This window comes from Rhea pennata, chromosome 17, assembly GCF_028389875.1.
Source record: "Rhea pennata isolate bPtePen1 chromosome 17, bPtePen1.pri, whole genome shotgun sequence".
In the NCBI taxonomy this organism is placed as follows: domain Eukaryota; kingdom Metazoa; phylum Chordata; class Aves; order Rheiformes; family Rheidae; genus Rhea; species Rhea pennata.
Genome location: NC_084679.1, coordinates 5,797,436 through 5,820,120, shown reverse-complemented (window position 1 = coordinate 5,820,120; position 22,685 = coordinate 5,797,436). Strand labels below are relative to the sequence as shown.

General features: G+C 37.0%; 1 protein-coding gene across 1 annotated transcript in view; it reads right to left on the bottom strand.

The window, feature by feature from the left end:
- Positions 1-22,685, bottom strand: part of GLT1D1 (glycosyltransferase 1 domain containing 1) — a gene marked incomplete at its 5' end in the record, with an annotated part of 63,525 nt that overhangs the window by 6,870 nt on the left and 33,970 nt on the right. The window contains 5 exons of the mRNA XM_062590356.1: positions 3,842-3,940; positions 10,351-10,471; positions 12,045-12,088; positions 19,253-19,302; positions 20,443-20,538. Coding sequence (XP_062446340.1) covers positions 3,842-3,940; positions 10,351-10,471; positions 12,045-12,088; positions 19,253-19,302; positions 20,443-20,538 — 410 coding nt within the window. The remainder of the gene's footprint in view (positions 1-3,841; positions 3,941-10,350; positions 10,472-12,044; positions 12,089-19,252; positions 19,303-20,442; positions 20,539-22,685) is intronic.

The window sequence follows — 22,685 nt, the reverse complement described above, 5'->3', positions numbered from 1 at the left end:
GGGACAATGATGACTTCTGCTGTTGCAAAGCCAGCCAGAACGCAGTGAGCTGCAGGAAAAGGGAAGGCAGGGCAGTTTAGCCCCTTGAAAATCGCTACACGGGCAAGAGAAGAGAAGATACGAATCTCAGGATAGGGAGAAGGGTGAGCAAACAGGACAGTCATCTTTCTTCTTGAGGAGGAACAAATGCAGTGAAGAAAGGGTTACTCTGAAAGGCATTTCTGATGAAAGAATAGGGGTTTTTAAGTGTATGTATAATTACAAGAAAGTATAAGGGAAATGCCTTGCTCAAAAAAACAAAACCAAAACCAACCAAGCAAGCAAAAAAAAAAACAAAGCAAGCAAGTCTAAAGAGTTTCCAAGCACTTCAGTAAACAGAGGTAGATTAAAAATGAAAGTTTGCTGTGGCAGAAAAATATTTTTAATGAGGAATTAAGAATCAAATCAAGGTGCAATTACATGACTAGACATCAGCTAGTTCACGGAATAAGGAACAAAATGATTTAGAACAATGTTTAATGCAAAACCAGCAGGAAAATGATTGAAATTCACATTTAACCTATGATAGAAATAAACTTTCTTGGTTGATAAAATCTGGACAATGCAAGTAGCTTATTTAAGATAGTGAATAATGTCTCCTGTTTTCTGAATGATCTGAGCTGCAATCAGACAGAAATGAAACAGCATGTAAATCTTAGATTAAATTAAATTGAAATTTCCAAACAGTTTGTTTTGACAAAACTAATTTAAGAACAAACTAACCTGTTGTAATTGAGGTTACAGCAGAAAATATTTTACCAGATATTAAAATGACAAAGTAATCAAAACAACAGAAAAAGAGAAAACTTCTTACCAAAACATGTGTTTTCCCATCCCTACTGACAGACTGTATCTTCTAAGACAGTATCCAAAGTGCTAAGGGCAGACTGCTCTTTCCTCCAATAATAAAAATATTAGAAATAGCTTGAAATTGGAAGTGTTCTAACTTAATCTCATTTCTTTGATCTAATATAACTCTCTTTGATCTAATATAACTTTGATACACTGTATAGACTGGTTTGAAAAACTGTATTTGGTACAGCTTTGGGAGATAAGGAACAACAGTAAGTGATTACTTTATCATGAGTGCAAATGATTGACATTCTGTCCATTTGGCATTTTTTCACTGCAAGAAGTTTTTCAACAACTCTGCAGTGGGATTAGAGTAATCCTGCAAATAAATCTTGTCCTGACCAATTTGCAAATTTTGATAGTTTTTGCATTAACTGACACCAATCAAGCTATAAAACAGCTCTTATTAAATGAGATACAATTGTTGTAAAGAGAAGAGAGGGGTATTACTTTACTTTCTAAGACAGTGTAACCATACAAATATTTGTGATCCCAGTGCAAATATCATCTAGGAGCAGGACAGACAATATGGTAAACGCAAGGTACCAACCTCACTTAAAAGAAACACTGTGAACTACTGGGATAGAATAATAGCAAAAACAAAAGAGGGCCATCAAGCAGCAGGAGAATGGAGTTTTCTGATCTTTGACACAACATGTTGCAGGGAAGAGAGGTCAGACAGAAGGGGCTATTTAAACTAAGATGATAACATTCTAGATGTATTTACAGTCTGTGACTGCAGTTCCAGTATAAAAGAAAGCCCTTAGGAGTGTACAGACTCACTGAAGACAATGAGACTACTTCAGTGTGTCAAACTGTGCTTTTCTCCAATGGAAGAAATCTATAGGATATTTTCAGTTGATCTTGAATTCCCCCCAAAAAATTGGAATATAGGAAGCTTTGAGATACATTCGTTCTTATAAGAATGTATGCTGAAGCTAACTGGGCCCGCTAGAAATTGTGTTTTTGAATTCCAAGACAAACGCAACTGGCAAGTTGAGGAAAAACACCAGTATGCAACAAACAATGTCAGAAAAGTCACCCGTATGCATGTTCCATATGAGATGCTACATACGTATATCCTTGGAATTTTGAAGGATTACATGCAAGTCAAAGGGTTCTTTGCAGAGAACATATATACAAATAACTTTACTAACAGTTTTATTTCTCAGTCTCCACTAGCTAGAAAGTAGCCCCCTCCCCTGTTCCAAGAGGTATGGTAAGAAGAGGGAATACTTCCCCAGCAAATAAATTCCAGAAGTTAATAAAGAAATCTGGTTGTAGAAACCACTGGAATCATTGAATACTCTAGAAGAATCCATGAGCTGCAAGAATTTTTACATCAAAAAACCACACACACAAAACTAACAGAGAGAACTCACCTTCCTGAAGTAATACTTAATAGCATGCATTCATCACACACATGCCACAAAGTAGATAAATGATGTATTTTCTACTTTGCAAAATGATCAAATAGACAGTTCTAGTGAGTTTTATTTAATCTTGAATTAGATAAAACACACTAATGATTTAGCTGAAAATTAGTATTTAGTAAATTCTGGTTTATGTAATAATAAACAGGCTGATAGTCAATCCTGTCTTCCCTAATTACTATCCTGGCCATATTAGTTAATCAGTTATAGTCTCATATTGTAAAACAAATGCAGTTTATGCAGAATAGGCTCATGACAAGTTTTAAAGCTATCTATGAGATTTTCACGTATGATGATATATATAGATATGATCACAGCTAGAAATAACGATTTAGGTGAGTATACTAAATCAATAACGAAATACGCTGACATACCAAACAAAAAGAAAATACAATACAACGTCTCTGAGGTTACACTTGCAGGGAAGACAACGGCATACTGTTATTGATATATGTTGATCCCGTTCTGCTCCCTGGGACTTTAGTATAGAGTCTCATCAAACAAATATTGGATATGTTTGTCCCCTCATACAAAACATCACCTTAACCTTCCTTCCACCAGAATTCTGAAGTATTAGTGCACCCATAATGAATAAGCCTTCCCTCTTCATTGCTAAAATCAGTGAATGCATAAAAGCCTATGTAATTTAACATTCTGTTAAATTAAATTAAGTCTTTGGACAAAGGAAGAAAGAAAGAAGGACAAGAAACTCTTTGTAAGACATTCTGAAAGGGGGCTCTGAAAACTAGCTTTCATAGCCTTTCTCTGGTATTTTACTAATACAAAAACCAAGTAAGAAAAAATAAGTAAATTAAAACCAAAAGGAATCTATGTCTGAAAGGCATCTTTTTCATCACATACAACTACATAACAGCAAAGCCACAATGGAGGAGAATATATTGAAATTAAGATCTCTAGACTTGAAATGTGGAGTCCTCCCACTCTCCCCACTCTTATCTGCACAGAAATTCCATTTTAAAACTTTTCTTGGTTCTAGACATTATTATCTGACCTAGCAATATTTTTGACCTAATAATGCTTAACACTCAGTTCTAGAAATTATAGACAATATATTATCTAAAACTTCAGGCTTATAGTTCTCCTTCAGTTAGCTACTGCTTGTATAATACAAGTTTGTATTTCAGTTAACACTTGAAGGGAAATAGGACTTACGCATACCATCTATTCTAAGGTTTGCTCATGGACCCTTCACAATCAAAGTGCAACTGTTGATAGGATGTGAACTGAGCTCGGTGCTGTGGCAGGTGCTGCAGTGGCATAGACAAGACAAACATTCAGCAAGGCTGACACCTAGCAAACGTTTAGTGAACTGCAAAGTGAACATGAGACAACATGCTTGAAGAAAGGCAGTCTAAGATGTAGGGATTTAGGAGAATCTGAGAAAAACTACTGAGAGTATAAGCAAAGTATCCAGACAGACACAAGCATATAATGGAAAATGAATCTAATATTTGTAAGGGAACCAAAGCTCATCTAAGGATTTGTTGTTTTGTTACCTGAGGATCCGAAAATAGCAGTCCTGTATCCTTATGTTTTATTATTGTTGCATTCCCAGGAATGTTTCTTGCCAGCACTGGAATGTCTAAATCCATTGCCTAGAGGAATATGAAGAAAAGAAACAACACAATTCATTAGGATTTTGAGACGTAACTGATGAGAAGTTCAAAACAAAAAGCAGACACAAAGAATCCAACTTCTTTCCCACCGCTTCCCGCGACAGCCTAAAAATATCAAGTCTAATGTGATCTCCCATATGGAACTTCACTGAAATGATTTCTTTATAATTTTTTCAGCCTTGTTACTTCGAAAATAGTATCAGAAGCAATCAATCCAGAAAGTCTAATGCCCCAGTCGTTCTTTTTTCTGCTCCTCCTCATAGTGTGCAGAGTTTGATGGCCATTGGAAGTTCCTGACATATTTTAAAGGGTTAAAATTAAGGTTCAGAAAGGTTGTGCAGTCTCACACGCTGGGGCTGCCACCACAGACTCTGCCAGTCACTGACTCCTCACCAGATCTTCCACAGGTGTTCTCACTATAGACTGATTCAGAAAATTAAATGAATCAATGTGTATATATAGGTATGTATGTGTGTGTGTGTGCATATGTATGCATACACATACACTTGTATATGCATATGCACATATACGTGTTTAAAAGAGGGAAGGAGGTGTAAGATCTCAGGATGATAACGCCTCTAACTGCCTGCAGAATCAGGAGCAGACGTGCACCACAGCATCCATTCCCCACCAGTGCATCATCTCCAAGACATCTAAGGCCTGGCAACTTTTATAAATACATGTCAGATTTTGAAGAAACTAGTGGGCAAACCCTGGCCACTCAATACTATTACTCATATATATCCTGATCTGAAATTTTAATTACTTTTGATGAATTTGGAAGTCTTGAGATGCACTGACTCTGAACCCAGAAAAAAAAAAAAAACATATTGTACAATTACCATAATGTCAAACAGAAAGAACTTCACTCCCCCAAATTTTCAATCTGTTTCTCACTGATTCCCTCTCATTTCGAAGAGAATGCATTTTTAATTACTGTCATTACGCTCCCAGATAGGAAGTAATTTTCCTTCAGTTTATATAGCAAAATCCCAAAACTCTAGGGAGAAAACTAAGACAACACTTCACTTTTTTAAAATTCGGACAAAACTAGAGACAAAAATATCCTGACCTATAATGTACAAAACCAAATATGTTTTGCACAGTGAAGGAATGCTGTGACTTAGCAGGATGTGCTAATAGGTTAAAATATACAAGAGAAACACTGTTCAAAACAACCACTGCAGATAAATTTACTCTAGACATATAACTCCTATAGTCCTTCTGGCACAAACATCTGCTTTGCAGCAGTTAGCTCTAAAAATAATAATAACCCTTAATGATATAATCTGTTATACACTTCACAGCAGAAACTACAGGGTCAGCTGGAGGTAATTCAGACAAATAGATTAATGAAGTGAACTCAAACCAGAGTAAATAGATTGGCAACATAAAAACTACAGACCAGATTTCTGAACTTATCTCAGTGTCTAGAATTGCAGAGATGCACCTTTTTCAAGAAACGTCATTTTTGTGAGGGAAATACAGCTTTTGGTGATCCACAAATGATTTATTCATATGCTTTGAATTTATTTTTAAACAAAAGAAAAAAAACTCAAATCTGCTTTCCAGAGGTAGATTTACAAATAATGTGATGACAATATGTACTTCCCAACCCAGCACAGTTCCTAGCACTCACTCAGCAGAGGTGAGATACCAGCTCCCCTCTACGCCTGATGGGATTTGAATCTGCAGGTTGAAGCAGTTGCTTTTGGCTCTAATTTTCCAACTCTAGCCCTAACACGAGGTGACCACAGAAGCATCAACACCATAAGGGAGAGGGAGCATTTCTGATCCATCTCTCTTTTCAGCATTTCCTACTGACAAGCTTAAAAGCCCTTGCGCTCCGTGTGCTGGCTGCTCTTGATCTCACTGGAACGTGGCCAACGAACAGGAAATGAAAACATTTTACTTGAACTTCTGAACTGAAAATCAAGAGCTCAATAGTGGCAGAAAAGTGTGTCAGCCTTCAGTGTCACCTGCCTATGGCCTTTGGCCTCACTTTCTTATATTTCATGGTTGCTGTTCCTTAAAAAAACCAAAGCCGTAGCAGTACTTCAGATCTGGCTGCTTTCCAGACAACAAGTGACTGTCCGTTCAAAAGCAAGTGCACCATTAAAAAACAAAAAGAAGGAAAGAAGGAAAAACACAAAACACAGCGCAACGTTTGACCCCAGACCTGGCTGCCCGAACTGGCCGCTCTGGACCCCGGCACGCTCGGGACTCCTCGAGAGGAGCCTGGCTGCCCGCACGGCGGCGGCAGCGAAGAGCGGCCGCGGTGCCACCGGGCTGTGCACGAACGGCGGCTGTCAAGTACGCGTCCGATCGCCCGACAGCAGTTGTGCGTCAGGCTGTACCTAATGGTGTGTTAGATTGTACCTGATATGCCAGCACAGTATTGCTGTACGGCAGTGAAGACTGGGCTGTAGCACACTTTCTTTTCTTTAAGTTTTTTTTTTGTCAGAAGATGCGTTCGGTCTCTTCTGCTTCTGAACGCTACATCGTTGATGTTCCATTAAAGTTGGCCATTAAATTTATATTTCATTTTCCATAATTTCTGAACTTGCAAGAGAAAGACATTTGTTCTGTCTCATGGAGTTGGAGGGCAATAACTGCTACATCAAAAAACTTTTAAGGTCCCAAAACACATAGGTACCAATGAATTATAGCCACTGAAAAACACAACAGATGGCCAAATACATAAGATGAGGGGCTGGCTTTATACCAGCTAGCCTTAAACAAACGGATTGTGCTGTAAATAATTACTGCATGAAGTGGCTTAGAATTTAATTTAGATACTCAGACTATTTTTAAGCAGTAAAATGATTCTTTCGCATTGTTGAAAATATGTATAATTTATTGACCTAAGTTCCACAAATAATAGGGTAAAAATCACACTTTATTCAGTTAGCCATCTGTTTTGCTACATTATCGTGACTGTAAATGTGTTTTAAAGCTGTATCAGAAGGATGTAGGCTGTAAATTTTAGCTTTGGAAGTATGTTGTGCAATACGCATTTCTAACTAGCAGTGTGGGGCTTATAAAGTAAATACAGTTTTTGTTTACTATTATGTCTTTTGGATTGTCCCTTATTTTCTTCCTCCTATCTTATTTGCATTTTTTTTTTTTTTGGACTCTCTTCAGCTTTACTCCTCGATTACACCTCTTCATTTTTATTTTTATAGGTTTCTCTGGCTTCTGTCCCAAACTATAAGGCCTGTACTTCGCATGCTAAGACTGGATTTTGTACTACAGCAGAATAGAGTACTGGCCATCTTCCTTTTCTATGACTATCTTTTTTTTTTAATTTGGCTTTTATTTTTGTGGAGGTTTAACAATTTAATGCTCTTTATAATAGTTGGAATATTCTTTATAGCAGAGAAAATACTTTGATGAAATGGTGCTAAGGTCAAAACATTTTGCTTTCTAATTATAGGGAAAAAACGTACAAAATTTTCTCGTAATAGTGCCTGTTTTACCATCACCTGCTCATCAACATGCAGCACTACTGCACGTTCTGAGGTTATGAGATGTATTTTAAATGCTTGCTATCATGCTCATTTTCTCTTCTTTAAATTTCAAACACAAAATAGATCAGTTAAGGCAAAGATCTCTGAGATATCAGTACTACATGACAAAATAATTAGTTATGATTTCTGGTTGTTTCAAACCTTAAGGCTGGTTTGAAATAGATGCGATTTTATATTTATCTCATATTTATCTCATACTAAAAGCAAGCTATGTATGTGCTCAGCATTTATAGATTCATGATCTTGTTAAATTTTGAACTTCCAAGAGGATGAGAGCTCCGTTTTCAAATTCAAGGAAGATGTTATTTCTAGACAAGGACGAAAAGATTCTTGCACAGAGTTTTCTGCCTTGTTAATTTAACAAGATCTTAGCAGATGGCCCTTCCTACTGCTGGCCTGAGGTTGAGACTTGACTTAATTAGACTGACACTTCCCCTGAGAGATAGATTTTACATAGAATATTTTATAAGCTTGTTATCAAATCCCACCATACAACTGCCTACTAGATAGTCATACAATACCAAAATTCTTGTAAGTTTAGAAGAAGTATTCAAATGGGTTGGAGTAACTACAAGGGCAAGCTTCAGGTAGTTTCTCAAGAGATAGCTAACAACCTAGTTCTGCTTGTAGAGTTGATGGGAGCAGCTCTGATCTTCTAATCTAGCCTCAGCCTCCTCCTAATTTACAGAGTTTAACCAGTGGATAATGGCTCAGCAGACACCCATACATTCGTCACTGTAATATTTGAGCAACTCAGAATTTGAGCAGAATCAACAATAGATTTTAGTCTTAAATCTGCCATGTGAAAAATTATCCGCATTTTTCAGGTGGAAAACAATGGACACAGATTTGATCAACTAATCTGTCCAAGATTGCAAACAAAAATCCTGATCAAACTGGGAAGTGAACTGTTGTCTCACTACATCTGTGCTATGTCTATTAGAGCTTCCTTCCTATAATGCAAGATTGCACCGCGTGCCTGTAGTTGGTAACAGATCTGCACCTGAACTAGCGCGCTCAGGCTTCTGGAAGCATGCCAGCTCTTTTTATCACTGTTACATGACTTCCATGACAAACTCAAAGCCATGAGTTACCATTCCAGAGATTAGGCTATCCCTCCACTGTTCAACTAGGCTAATACAAGACTGAGGCTGGTAAAAAGAAACGGGTTACGCCAATCGTATAGATTTATTTTGCTTCCTGTGAAGAGAATCTTCCTGAAGGAGATCATAATTTCCAAACAAGAATATGCAGCCTTTTTTATAGCTCTCTATAATAATTCTTACATAACTATACAGAGGTAGGTGCAGCAACATAAAACTTAGCATAAAAAGTAAGCAGCTACTAGCATCTGCTATCTCACTCCCTTATAGCCTCATAGTTCTGACCTGAATGTGGGACTGTTTAAGAGCAAAACTCTTACAATACCGAGTGCACCTTCACATGAACTCTATCATTCACGGAGCAGTTTAAGAGGCAGCACTGTAGCAGAGCTAGCAGGAAAGTCTTACTTGAGAAAATACAGTAAGTGTCTCTACTAACTGCTCGTATCCTGGAGTACCAGTATAAAATGAAATGGACAGTAGTAAACTGAATTGTGATAGCTCAAAGCTCACACTTTTCTCATCTCCTGACTTAAGCCATGCCAAGCACAATTTCACTTCTACTATAGAAATCTTGTCTTGGAACAGCCCCTCTTTCTGTTTGGGCTTTTTTCTTCATCTTCTGTAACTTCCTAGCACTCACAGGAGGTTCATCAGATTGATTTTTGGTCAACTGTTGCTATGTGAGTAGTTCTGAAAGGAAGGTCTTCTCACAGAGGAGATGACAGGTACTTAACACTTACTCCTCTCAGTTACTGACTTAATTTTGGCTGTGTACTGTGTTGGCATACTCCATTTCATCTCAACAACTACTGAATGTTAAAAATTTGTCTAGCTTGTCACACTGATAACTTTGGAAATGTCACAATCTGTCTTAACTGTTGTTTCTATACTACTGTTGCTGTGAAACAGCATCTGCATCCACCTCTGAACAACTGGCATTTCAGAAAGGAAACGCGCATTTGCCATATATCAGCGTAACTTAATTTTCAGAATTCTTATGCTGCTAACTTAGTGAGCTTACTTACAAAGAACTGACAAGCATGCTGGAAATGCAACACGTGATTACTCAAAAGAAACAGCAGTGGGAGAGTCATTATCAATAACAAGTCACGTAACAGTTTCTGTGATCATCAATGATAAACCAACACGCAGCAGCCACTAAAAGAACAGAATATTAGACGGCCCCTGCCCAAAGAACTTCCACTTCAAGTATGTTTCTTTTCTAGAGAGCATTTGATACTAAGCAGGGCCCTGCTTTGTCAGGTATGAAATAAATCTGGTTATTAATTTTCAGTACTGATGGCAAAAAAATTAACTAAGCATGTCATTCATTCATTAATCATTTCAGAATTAAATAAGCAAATACAGCTCTTAGATTGCTTTGTGAAAGGATGTAAAAATAAATCTATTTTAGCAACATTACAAGGAAGTAGACATTGAATCAAGAATAGCAGCAGTCCCAATAAATCAGAATAATTCTCGTATCTCAGGTCTGTAATGTTAATTTAACAGGATTGAAAAAAATTACACTGTGCCCTTTAAAAATAAATAACCAGGAGAACTATAAAAATCTATCAGTTTAAAGGGGGAAAAAACCTTAATTAGTAACACTTGTGAAAAGAAATAGTTTAGTTTAGTCTCAACCAGCTTTGAAACGTGGACATAAAATGTTGACATGTGTTTCCACTGATAAAAGGCTATTTCAGATTCACTGTAACCTCACTGAACACCCTTCTTGCAAAGATGAAATTACCTCCAGAATTGCAGCAGACATTCCCTCTGAAATAGAGCTGTTCACCACAGCAAAGCATCTTTTCATTGCAGCATGAAGATCATCTTGTGACATCTCCTGTAACAAATGTACTCCAGGTGCCCTAGAAATAAAGCGCTAATATGAGTTCTAAGAATTTTACTGTCCAAAACTTAGGGCAATGATGGAAGGTGGCCCTTTGAAGGGTTCAGACAGGGTTTTGGCATTAACAATCACTCACCCATGGGCAGGTCATTTTACCACATTTTTCCTAGCTTTCTGTAGGTGGACTCTCTCTCTGCTACTTTGTTATCTGTTGTTCTGGAGCTTTAGAATCAATCCCTGAATACCAGTCTCTGTTAACCACTGCCAGTTTCACAGCTGAAGGAGCTCGGTTCAGCAGATAGGGATGCCACTTTCCCGTAAGAATTTACTGCATAAAGGAAGGATTCATGCAGTACTTTATGAAAAACACACAGTTTATATACACAGGGACAGTATGTATGATAAGAAGTGTTGAGGGGAAAAAGCAGGATCATAAGAATGATCAACTGCAGGAGGTGCTGACTTTACAGAAACCGTTGTTTTGGATGGACCATGCTTCTGTCAGCTCTGCTCTGCTTCCTCTTCTGGTATAAGCACTCTTGCTGTCTCTTTTCTTAATGGTTACATTCCTATTATTATCATCTTCCTCAGATTAATCAAGATCAATCAAATCAAGGGCAAAGGACAGAAAAACAGGGCAGCAAGGTGTTCTGTCTCTGATGAAGTGACTGAGCTCTTTCAGACTGGTGACTGGTTTCAAGAAGCTAGAATCTCCTCCAGCTGCTGAGCCTGCTTCTGCCTTTTCATGCTCTCCAGGAGGTCACTAAGCCAGATGTGAGCACAAGTGCATCTGACCCTAATACCAGCTCCCTGTCAACCAGACCTTGCTAAATGTTGCTCTTCTGACTCTACAGACCGTAACACCCAGCTTCTGTAGACATAAATAACTATATCAACTGCAGTATCAAAGCATGATTACAGGAGACATTTTCCATTAATAACCTGAAAGGAACCAAGCAAAATATTCTCTCTCTGAAAATGGAATTACAAAAAACACATACTCTGTGCAGATTTCAACCCTGAGGCATATGACTGATATTAATAATCAGAGAAGGTTGTTCTAGGTTGTTCTGCTCTGGCCAGGCAACTCTATCTACTCCAGACAAAAAACAAAAACAAAACAAAACAAAAACAAACAAACAAAAACCACCCTCTGTTCTCTAAAATTCATACCCTTCAATTAGGAAGCACATAAACTAGAGACAGAAAAAAGCTACTCAGGGTTGTACTTGTCCCCCTACTCAGTCACTCACAACAGCATGCAAAATCTTGCAGAAGTCAAAGTAAAAGAACAAATGAAACAGCCCGAAAGAATAATAAGTATAAATCATACCTAATTCTAAATCAGATGCGACTGAACACAAAACATGAAGCGATCTACTGGTTATACTAAAATTTTAAATGTACAGAATATCTGGTCTGAGAACATTATGTGCCAAATTATCAGAACATATTTGTTAGTCATAAAGAGAGAACTGCATCTGTGTTCATTCTATATACAAATGAGTGTTTATGGACATGATCTAAAAAACTAGCCAGACAGCAGCTTCAATATGAAGCAGATAAAAAGGCATGAAATTAACACTTCTTACCTTTTAACTTTTTCTTTGACTTCACACGTAAAAAGTGGATCAACCTAGAAAGAAATATACACACAGGTATATGGCACTACTTTGAAACTATAGTGTACATTTGAAATATCCAGAACAGAAAAACAAATACACATCAATTTTAGTGCATTTTTGCTACAGTATTTAAACACATAAGTAAATTGAGCTTTAAAAACATACCAGAGATAGGTTATTCGGTAGAGTAACTTTGATTCTTGGGATGAGTGCTCTTGTGAGTGATCGACAGGTAGAACAGGCCTCTCGCTAGGGATGTTAATGCTCAGGAGAGCGCATGTGAACTGACTGCTCCACTTGTAAAGCTTTACGTGGCTGCTCTTAATTCACGTCAGCTTTGGGCACTCTTAAAAGGGAGCTTTCATTTTTTTTTTGTCTTCTGACACCCCTCTGGCTGCAGGTTCTAATTAGCTGTAGATCTACTTAAAATGAATGAAGGATTGGTTTCCAATCGCCTTGCTAATGCTTCCATAATTCAAATGACTGATTTGACAAATAAAATCTAAGTGAGGAACAATGCACTGATGTGCCAAATATCTTTATGTATGAGGTAACAGCGCGATGTAGGAAAGGTACTTTTCAGGCTTTAGTTAACACAGGAAGAGATCTGTGTATAACTGAGACAGTCAAATAGATTTTATGCACGTTATGCATTTTGCTTGAAAATTAATAAGCAAACTTATACAAAATAAGCTAGAATTATTAAAAATTAAGATGGGCAATTAACTCCAGAAAGTTTATTTACAAACCTTAACTAAGTCTATTATTCTCATTTAACACGAAGCAAACAGAATTTGGAAATCCTTAACTAGACATGAAGAACATCACTGGACTTGTTTTTATCAAGGCAGACTGAATATATTAATTTATGACAGGCTGTACAGCACACAGCAGTTGAAAGCACCGAGGACAGCACGGCTTATTTTTTTAATGCATGCTAATGTGTTATTTCTTTGTTATAAAATACAAGATAGAGAACAGTAACAAAACAATTTAGAAAACTTTTGGAAAAAAATCAGAAGTGATTTAATAGCTGTGATTGTGTATTTTGAAGAAAAGAATAATTAATGTCATGAAACCTAGGGCTTCATAAATCAAAATATTCAAGCAAATCACTCTTGCATTCTCGAATAATTCCTACTCCATGTAAAAAACAAAAAGCTCACATAACTGCTTGAGAAAGTATTTTCAGTAACAGTATGGGAGAAAACAGGTGCCCTTTCCTGTAGCACCACTTAATCCTGGCAACAAGTTATGACAGCAACTTATACTCTAACCGATACGCCAATTCAAAGGTTCCTTGGATGTTTTATACTGAACTTCATGATTACTATTTCTACATAAGCACCTTTTCAGCTTTCTCTCCAAAGCACTGTTTTAATGCCAAGTTCCTCCCACGAGGAACTATACTCTGTTTCCATTGAAATCAATGGAGTACATGCAAGTGATTTAATGCGCAGTGAGATATTGGCTTTTGCTTTTCTACCTTTAGAAGGATGAAAAAAGTATGGTCTGTGACTCACAAAAGTTGTAAAATATTAATTTCTATCCTATCTACTCCTGTGGAAGCCAAGAAATTGCCATCTGTCCACAGTCCTGTAAGCTGTATTCTTCTATTGATAGATATTCCAAGAAATCTGGCCTGAATATGAAAATTCAGTTAAAATACTACTTTCAGGATGGGTGCAACAATATTAGGGAAGCAACAGTGATCCCTGAGAGCTACATTTAGGAACTTGAGGGGGCACAGTCATCATAGTCATCTAACCACAGTCTCAATATAACAGAAAATTAGATTTAATTAAAGCTGCTCAGTAAGTTGGAAACGCGCTTCAAAGACGTGAAAGCTTCCTAAGCCAATTGACTATGGCAGGCTGCCTAGGAACATAGCACATTCTCAGAAGAACCTATGGAAAAGACAGGGTTATTTCAACCCAAAGCCTCTCAACAGCCCAGCTCCTTCTACAGGCAGAGGGGTGTTTCCTTCCATGCTTTCGTTTGTTATCTATCAATGTGCCAGGCAAACGTGCTCATAAGTTATCTATCATTTTTTTGTTAAACAATCGTTTGTGCATTGATCTTTAACACAGGGAAAGCCTTCAGAGAGCGACACATTTCATCGGAGATCAGAGGAAGGCAGCTTGCACAGCACGAACAGCTTCTATCAGAGCGGACGACGCACGGACAGTGCAGTGGGTACGCAGCAAGGAACCCCACCTAGCAGGACCAGGAGTCCTATTAACGAAGTTCTACTCTGCTGAGAGGCAAAGAAGCACCTGAGACACGTTCAACACTGCAGAAAGTCATGGATCAAATATTGTCCAAAGATGAAGGTTTCTGTTAAGCACAGGACCTATAGTGATCAAAATCCAGGGGACCTTCTATAAACGAACTATGCTAAACAGCTATGAGCTCAACCTGAAGAAATGGTACAGAAACACCTTCATTACGATGCTGGGACTATTGTGGCCATCTAAGCTTTGTAGAAAAAAAATCTCAGGTCTTAGTACATTCAAAGTGCTGTCAGAAAACTGCCCTGGGTAATAGAGAGTCAAAAGCTATTTCTGCAAACATTCAATACGCGTGGGGAGTTTGCTTGGTGTCTGTGGTTTGCAAGGTTTTGACAGTATCACTGGGTAAAGAATCAGCTTTATTCACAGCAGCAGGTAACCCCACATTACAATTTTTATCTGTCCAACTGTTGAACAGGCACAGCAAGAACGAGCATCCCCAGAAAAACACAACTGCTGTCTGCGGCAGAACGCGATCTGCCTGCAGCAAACGCACCAGAAGTTTAGGAACCTGACTAACGTACCGAATTCAGCCCTTCTACATCAGCTTCTCCGAAAACGTAACGTCTCCTGATCTAACCTGCAGCGCTACTACCTCAGTCTAGGACAACTAACGATGCAGTTTTCAGTCAGCTGAAACAATTTGGCAAACGGGATCTAAATCAGCAAAACTTTAAGTCTGAAACAAAAATCGACAACCCACTGTTAAAATATTGAAACAGTTAATTTCAATATTTCTAACAAAAATTTCAGTTGAATAAAGTTTTTCTTGAAAAACAACAGAACAGCGGGTTAGAAGAGCTGTCAGCATAACAGTGGAAGTAGCTCTTTCCTTTTAAAAATATCTCAGTGAGTAAGACAGTTATTTAGGCTGTAGCTCTTCAGGCTAAGGAATTTAAAATTTTAACATCATCTCCTATCTGAGATTGCTAATTACTGTGCTGTGGGGTATCCTGGAGCAGAATACAGACTGCTTAAATATTATGTGAACAAAGCAATAGTGAAGAAAATGAATTTTTTAAGAAATAAGAGATTATGCTCTGAATTAGGCAGAAAATGGATTTGAATCTAGCCTTTTACAACTTGACTGATGATCCTGCATTCTGGTTACCTGAGTAAAAACAATGCTATTGTCTTTGGCTTTTATTACATATGACCAAAATTTAACCACTCTATTATACACTAAGTGAAAAATCCCTCTTGACAGGAAACATTTTTGGGGGGTGAAAAAGACCTGTGATATTTATTTTTTAATTTCTTATTGATCTACAGCAAATCCTCTGCAATTTTAATAATCTCTGTCCAAACATTTTCAAAAACCCGTGACTTACATTATCAAGGATTTCCATATTTCTATTAAGGAGGTACTAGATTCTCTCTAAGAAAATATTAATTATCTATACATCCTAATCACTTGCATGCCCAACATCTTACCAGAATTCTAAAATCTGTAAACAGAATCTAATAAATAGATATAACCACATATATATATGCATCTGTATGTGTGCACATATGTTTGTGTATCTAAATTCATACATATGCAGATACAGAACTATTGTTATCCATGTCCACCAGCAGAACGATGCAAATCACTGTACTTGATAATGCTCCCAAAGATACCACAACAAATCAGTGACAGCCAGAAACAGAACTCATACCTCAATAGTTGTACAGAAAGGAAGAAATCACTACTTTTGATCTACCTTTTTATGAATAAGTAAGCTTAAATTGTAGATATTTTACAAAATTGTAAGCTCAGATATTTAAGCAAGATTTATCTGTTGCATTGAGTTCTTCTGGAAGTGGGGTTAAGGGACTATTATTCGCCAAGCAAGTTGAAGGATGTTTTTACGTACAAAGGAAGTACCAAAAAGCCCAAGTTTATAAACACTGACAAGGCAGTTAAGGGAAAGCAAGTACATCAGAGTCCAAGTTACTGAAATGCTGTCATGATGGACAGTGAGGAATTGCTTAGCGTAGCAGAAGATTGTGGAATGTATGCCATAAAAATGATGAAATTAAGAAAAAAAAAATAAAGGTTGTATATAGGAACAACTTTCCAACACTAAAGTATGTTTGCACATGGAATATTCTTCCAGAAAGCAGTGAGAGTGCCATTACTTGTTTCATTTTAAAACCAGCCCAGAAAACATAAAGTAGGTAGCAGTCATGAACTATAAGGAGATGGACTACATGACCTGATAGGTCCTTCCATCTCTGGAGGCAGATATTCAACTAAAACTGTCTCAACAGGAATAGAAAGAAGTTGGATAGCTGAAAAATAGCTGTCAACAAAAAACAATATCACTATAAACACAGATAGCTGTCAATGAAAAACAATATCATTATAAACACAGTAGTATTCTGTACTGCCTACAAGAACAGTTAAGAATCACACAGAGCATACAAAGCGGGCTTCAAGAGGCTACCCAACAGCTGAACACAAGTTCTGTGGTCTGAACTTTTAAAAAGTTTTCTAAGTTTCTATTCTTGGAATGTAGACATGCTAAAAATAAGTTATTGTTTCAAATTACTTCATTATTTAAAACAGAAATGGACAAGAGGAAAAATGAAGCAGGAGATAAATGCTGAAAGTGTTACATTATACAGGACCTCATCCTGAGACAACTGTGCTTTGCAAATGCAGGAAAAGGCCAATAATCTAATATAAACAAAGCAGAAAACAGCACGCAGGCCTTTTTAAATTCTTAATTACTATTATTCTTAATGTATTCTTTTTTAATATTCATAATAAATATGACTTGCTTCACAGGTAGTGCCACTGATTCCCACAGGATCTTGTGGTCTGAGAAGTAACATGAGTAAAAAAAGTAGAGCCAAACACCAGTAGAGCCAAACACATGGAATGTACCTGAGATTTATTTTAGCTCACGAAATAATTCTCTAATTGGCCCTCCTTTAACAATAATTTAATACTATGAGAGAAACATGCTTTTAAATGTTTGAAGGAGGTTCAGTCCTTGATCCTTTCTATGCATTGCTATAGGGTTATTTCTGGTAACTTACTGTAAAGACATTTGTTTTAATTTTTCATGAGCTAATATAAAAGAGAACCAAAATTCCTAAAATCCACACTGGAGACAGCAAGCGCATCTCTTGATTCTTCAATATAGCTGCTCTAGATTTACCTTTCACCCCAGTTCACTTTCAAATCATTTTGTATATTAGCGTGGAAATAATGCAGATAAAAATCAAAATGTAAAGTTTTTTTTAAATAAAATCCTATGCCCTGAAATTTACAAAGAACAAAACTGAATGAAAAAAACAGAAAAATAATTCTTATTTGCCCATTCAGATTTTGTGTATTTTGTCATATATTAGATTGCCTGCAAGTTTTCTGGGTCACATGAAGTCGAATCAGAGATGAGACAGATAAGAGACCCACAGATTTCCCAGGTAAGATAATGAAGCTTTTAGTACTCTTTTAGCACCTGCAAGGATTTTTTCCTTTTTCAAATGACACAGCCAGTAGCCTTATCTTTTCCACTGTTTAGATCAAGGCTACAGCCTGTTTTTTCAAGACTTCTGCTGCTATGGATACATATGCAGCACAATTAATTTTAAGTCCTACAAGTAGGGTTTTTTTTTTTTTTTTTTTTTTTAGTTTGGAATATACTCCATTGACATAGGCAACATAGTAGAAGCAAAAGTCCCTCTCTCCAGGGCCTTGGGAAGCTGCATAAAGGAACCTGGAAGAGCACTTAGGTAGCTCAGAGACTTGCATTTCCCCTCACTCATCCCAATTTTCAGCGCAGTCACCACCATTGAGGATCTGACCCCCAGCAAATACTGTGCTGGCAAATATTTAGGTGAAATCAGATCTCAGAGTGGTAATAACAGAAACAGTGGTGTATACTCAAACAGGTTTTAAGCGACTACAGAAAAAGAAATCTGTCATATGCAGAGGGCTAGCAGAGAATTTCTGCAACACATTTGCCACCTTTTAAACATTTAAGGCAGACTTGGACTTAGCTAAAGAGGTCCACACTTCCTTTTTCAGAGGGGTTCAGACTGGTCACTTGCTAAAAAGTCATGATACTTGATTTAAAAATCACTCAAAAAAATAACAAACTTCATGCTACTCAACAGGTATAGAGAATCTGATTTAAAAATACAAATATTTTTACACTTTTTAATTTTCAAAAGCTGGTTCTGTAGTCAAACGTAACACTAAATGTTTTGCTTTAAGAGACCATAATCAATGAATAGCATTACCAAGGGATACATGTGACCTAGATACAAAATTAAGTACTCCAAATGAGTCTTTTACATAACTAGCTCAAGCCCTCAGAATATTCACTATGTGTAAAATGAATCTTCAGTTGCTGTAAACTCTTTAGCTCTACTGATGATAGTTTGCATTAAAACAAAACAAAACCTTAAGTGAACACAGTTAGGCGAAATCAGTGCACATCCTCTTAGAAACCCCTCTTAGCTTCTTTCCCTTTTATCATACAAATTATGCTAAGTGAATATTCTTTGTACTCAGTGAGTCAAACTCACATGCACCACAACAGAGAAATAAAGGTTGAAATCTGAAGCCTACACAGTCCATATATTGGAGAGAGAGCACCAGAAGCCTAAGCTCTGCGAGGTATGATAAATACTCACTGTGGCCTCTCAGCTAACAGCAGAACCTTTAACTCTGGTCTGTCCCACCAGTGTCTGTTCCACTTCCACAGTTAAGACCAACTGAGAGTAGCCTTCATTACTACGTTTGTATCTTATTATCTTTATGAAAGTTAGAAGCCCTTTGACTCAGGTTCCATTTGGAAAGAATTATGGTAGCATCTCGTATGTGAGTAAACAGAACTATTTAGTAATAAACAAACTAATAAAATAATAATGACAGTAACAACTTACTGCAGGTCCAATTATGCCCAGATGGACACTGGGTTCCTTGCTGTGCCAGTCTAAAACAGAATAGGAGAATAACTAATCACAAATAATAATTTAAAATACTAATATTTAAAAAGCACACAAAGTAGTCTTCTTCCTCTGAAATCAATGTAAATAGCTGCATGAATAAAGCAGGTAGCATTAGGCAAATATTGTAATATCACTTAAAGGACTGAATACTCAGCATTCAAACAATTAGCATATCTGAAAGGTAGTCTTCAGGATTTCTGCCTCATGCAGTCTCTTATGACTCAAGGGTTATTTAACTAAGCTCAGATATTCATTTTCAATCATCTCAAGAGAACAAGGCTTTATAGAATGCAGTGACTCTGGCCACTAAGCCAAAATGATTTGGATTTTTCCTCCTGTGTGAAGGAAGGTGTAGAAACAACTGCAACCATTACAATTAATAATTACATTATTATGTATGCAAGAGAAATCTGCCATTCCTCAAATACCAGAATAGATCCCATAGTAATGAATAGTAGTAACCAGAAGTAACTAGAACAGTAGTAATCACAGAATAGTAACCAGAATAGTTACTTTTAATAAAATACATTTATTGTTAACTGTCAGAAGGTGGTGAAGTTGTACATAAAAAAATAAATGGAATCATTAAAACTAATTTTCCAATTTGGAATAGCTGAACCTTTTACAGCCACAAGTTCAAAATATGGCAAAAACAGTCACCCATGTGACTACGAGAAAAACTCAGCCTAGCTTACAGTACTGAGCCGTAAGGATGGGTGGTAAGATTGGCTTGTAATTTTAATGGTATACCTTAGCACACATGCAAATGAGTGCACCAGCCTCAGGGCAATAAGATTAAAATCTTATTTTAAAGTAGGTGAAATCTTTTTTCTTCCATTAATATTGTATGCAGCAGCAAAATAGTTTTGCCAACAAGTAAAAGCATCGAATATTGATTTTAATGCTCTTTTATTCCCAGCAGGCAGGAAGAGATAAAGTACAGAAATAACGTTGCAGCAGATCAATAGTTACATGAACACTTTTTTTAAAAATATAAATATAATATGAAGTTTTTTGCAACGAATAAAACAGCTTATATCAAACTTATAAACAGTAAAAGAAATGCATCTGAACGAAATGCATCCAGGGACAACATAAGAATATGAAGAGGAGCGGGCACCTACCTGAAAATACATCTACTAAATACAGAGGGTCTTTGATTCTTCGAACTCCACATATCAGAAGAAAAACATGTAAATTGTCCATGTCTGTAGGAATGTCTGAAAGAAAGTATTGTAAAAATCTGAATGCAAATATCGAAGTTAAACACATTCAAAGTAATTATTTCATGAATGAGCACATACAACAGGACTTAATAACAGCAGTAATAGGGTGGATTCTGAAAAATTCTCAGTGTTCTTCCTTTGATTTCAGTGAGAAATAATTTCAGCAGACTCAGTTAAATTTCGAAATTAGATTCCATAGATTTCCACCAAATTCCAGAAAGCTCAAAGTCCCTGATCCTTAGGAAAAGTGTATCTGGCAGACGCTGGTAGCCCCGCACAGTTGCAAAGAAACCAATCTCAGCGCTGCCTTTATTTATTTATTTATTTTGCTTATTAGAAAGGAAAAACCAGAAAGCGGGGGGGGAGGGAAAAGTAACACCCCTCCCCCCGCCCCGAACAGGCATACAAGCTTTGTGATTTGAAACAAAATTCACTCTAATTAAAAAAAGAAAAAATCCTGTAGCAAAACTCACACCTCAGTAGCTCTACTTACAATATTAAGTACAACCCATTTTCAAAGCATTTTCCTTGCATCAGGGGTAAGATCCAAAGCGCAACAGGAATCACTACTGCTCTTTGAAATATTAGTCTATTTTTACAGATGGAGTGAATACGAACAGACATTGAAGCCCTATACTTAGAGTGAATTTGTACCAGAAATGGGATTGAGACTTGGTCTTACATTAACCCTCAAATCAATTCAGTGGAGAACTCAATCATACGTACCATTTTACAGGACATAGCAGTTTATTTTCAGAGGCAGAAAATGTGCAGGCTTTGAGGGAAAAAAAAAGAAAAAAGAAAAAAAAAAAAAAAAGTTGGGAGGCTGTGTTCTTGGACACCAGAACCCAGCTTTGACTGCCTGAGCAACTATACAAATCAGGGCATTTCTCAATTTTCTACTCTTAATAGGAATAAATATGCTTCTACATAACAACTCCACACCTGCTTCAAGGATATTGTGAGACTCAGTTGATCACTGTCTGTAGAGATAACAGTTCTTGATCTGAAACACATTTTGCTGTAAAAGATCAGGTCAATGTCCAGCATTAGTGCCAACATTGCTGCAAGGTAGCTAACCAGAAAATAAATTACTGCAAAGCATTTATTTTAACTATGGAGAATAAATACAACTATAAAATATATTGGGAAAAATCTCAAAATGCTTTTTTTAATATTCAAAATATCTCTTAAATAAATTTGAAAATACACAACAAAAATACGTTAAAAAGTTAATTTTGTAGGTTATATCAAAAAAGGAAGAAAAAACTATCTGATGTATGATATTGCAGTTGCCATTGGCTCTCTGACAGCACAATTAATTCAGAACATAATTCTGGAGAAGGGTCACCATGCGATGAACTTTGGTAAAGCGTGCTTATGATAAAATAATACACAAATCGCTGAATGAGCATACATAGCAACACCATAATTTAATAAACACTCATTTTCATGTTTGATTTACTGCACAAAACCAATCAGTTTGCCATCCTTCACTTCTCCTGTCTATTGAGCTCATGGCAAGGATAGATGACATGTATCTTCTGCCACGAGGCAACTTAACAAGGACTGTCAAACCGTTCCCCTTCAGCAGCAGGCTGCCTGGGGACACCAACGTGCAGCTCCCGCGCTGGGGCGACGCTGCAGCACTGCCAGGAGGGTGATGCTGGTGCAGGAGATGCTGTATGATCAGAATTGCTATCTCTAGGATTTAAGATTAATAAAAGGAGGATAACTGCAGCGGCACTGTCGTCATCTTCTGAGAACAACTGAGCTGCCTCACATAGCATCGCTGAGTTGATGCAATTTATAATCTAAGATCGCACAAACTTGCTACGAACTTACTTTACTTCACCAGGTTGTACGCAGCAGGGCTAACTTAACTGAAGGGTCTGTTCCAGGCCCTGGAAGAAACAGGCTAGAAAATAGGCCTTATACCTCTCCTCGTGTCAAGGAACTAGATTAATATGAGCTCTGTATCCAATCTCTATTGCAGATGGAGGGGGAATCAGAAGCATGGTGATTTACGACATTCAAGTGCTATTGCTTTAAAAATTAAAAGCCAGTTCAGGGACTTTAAAATATTTCCCGTCACAGAGTTCATTATTCAGTTTGATTTAATTTAAATAGCTTGAACTGTC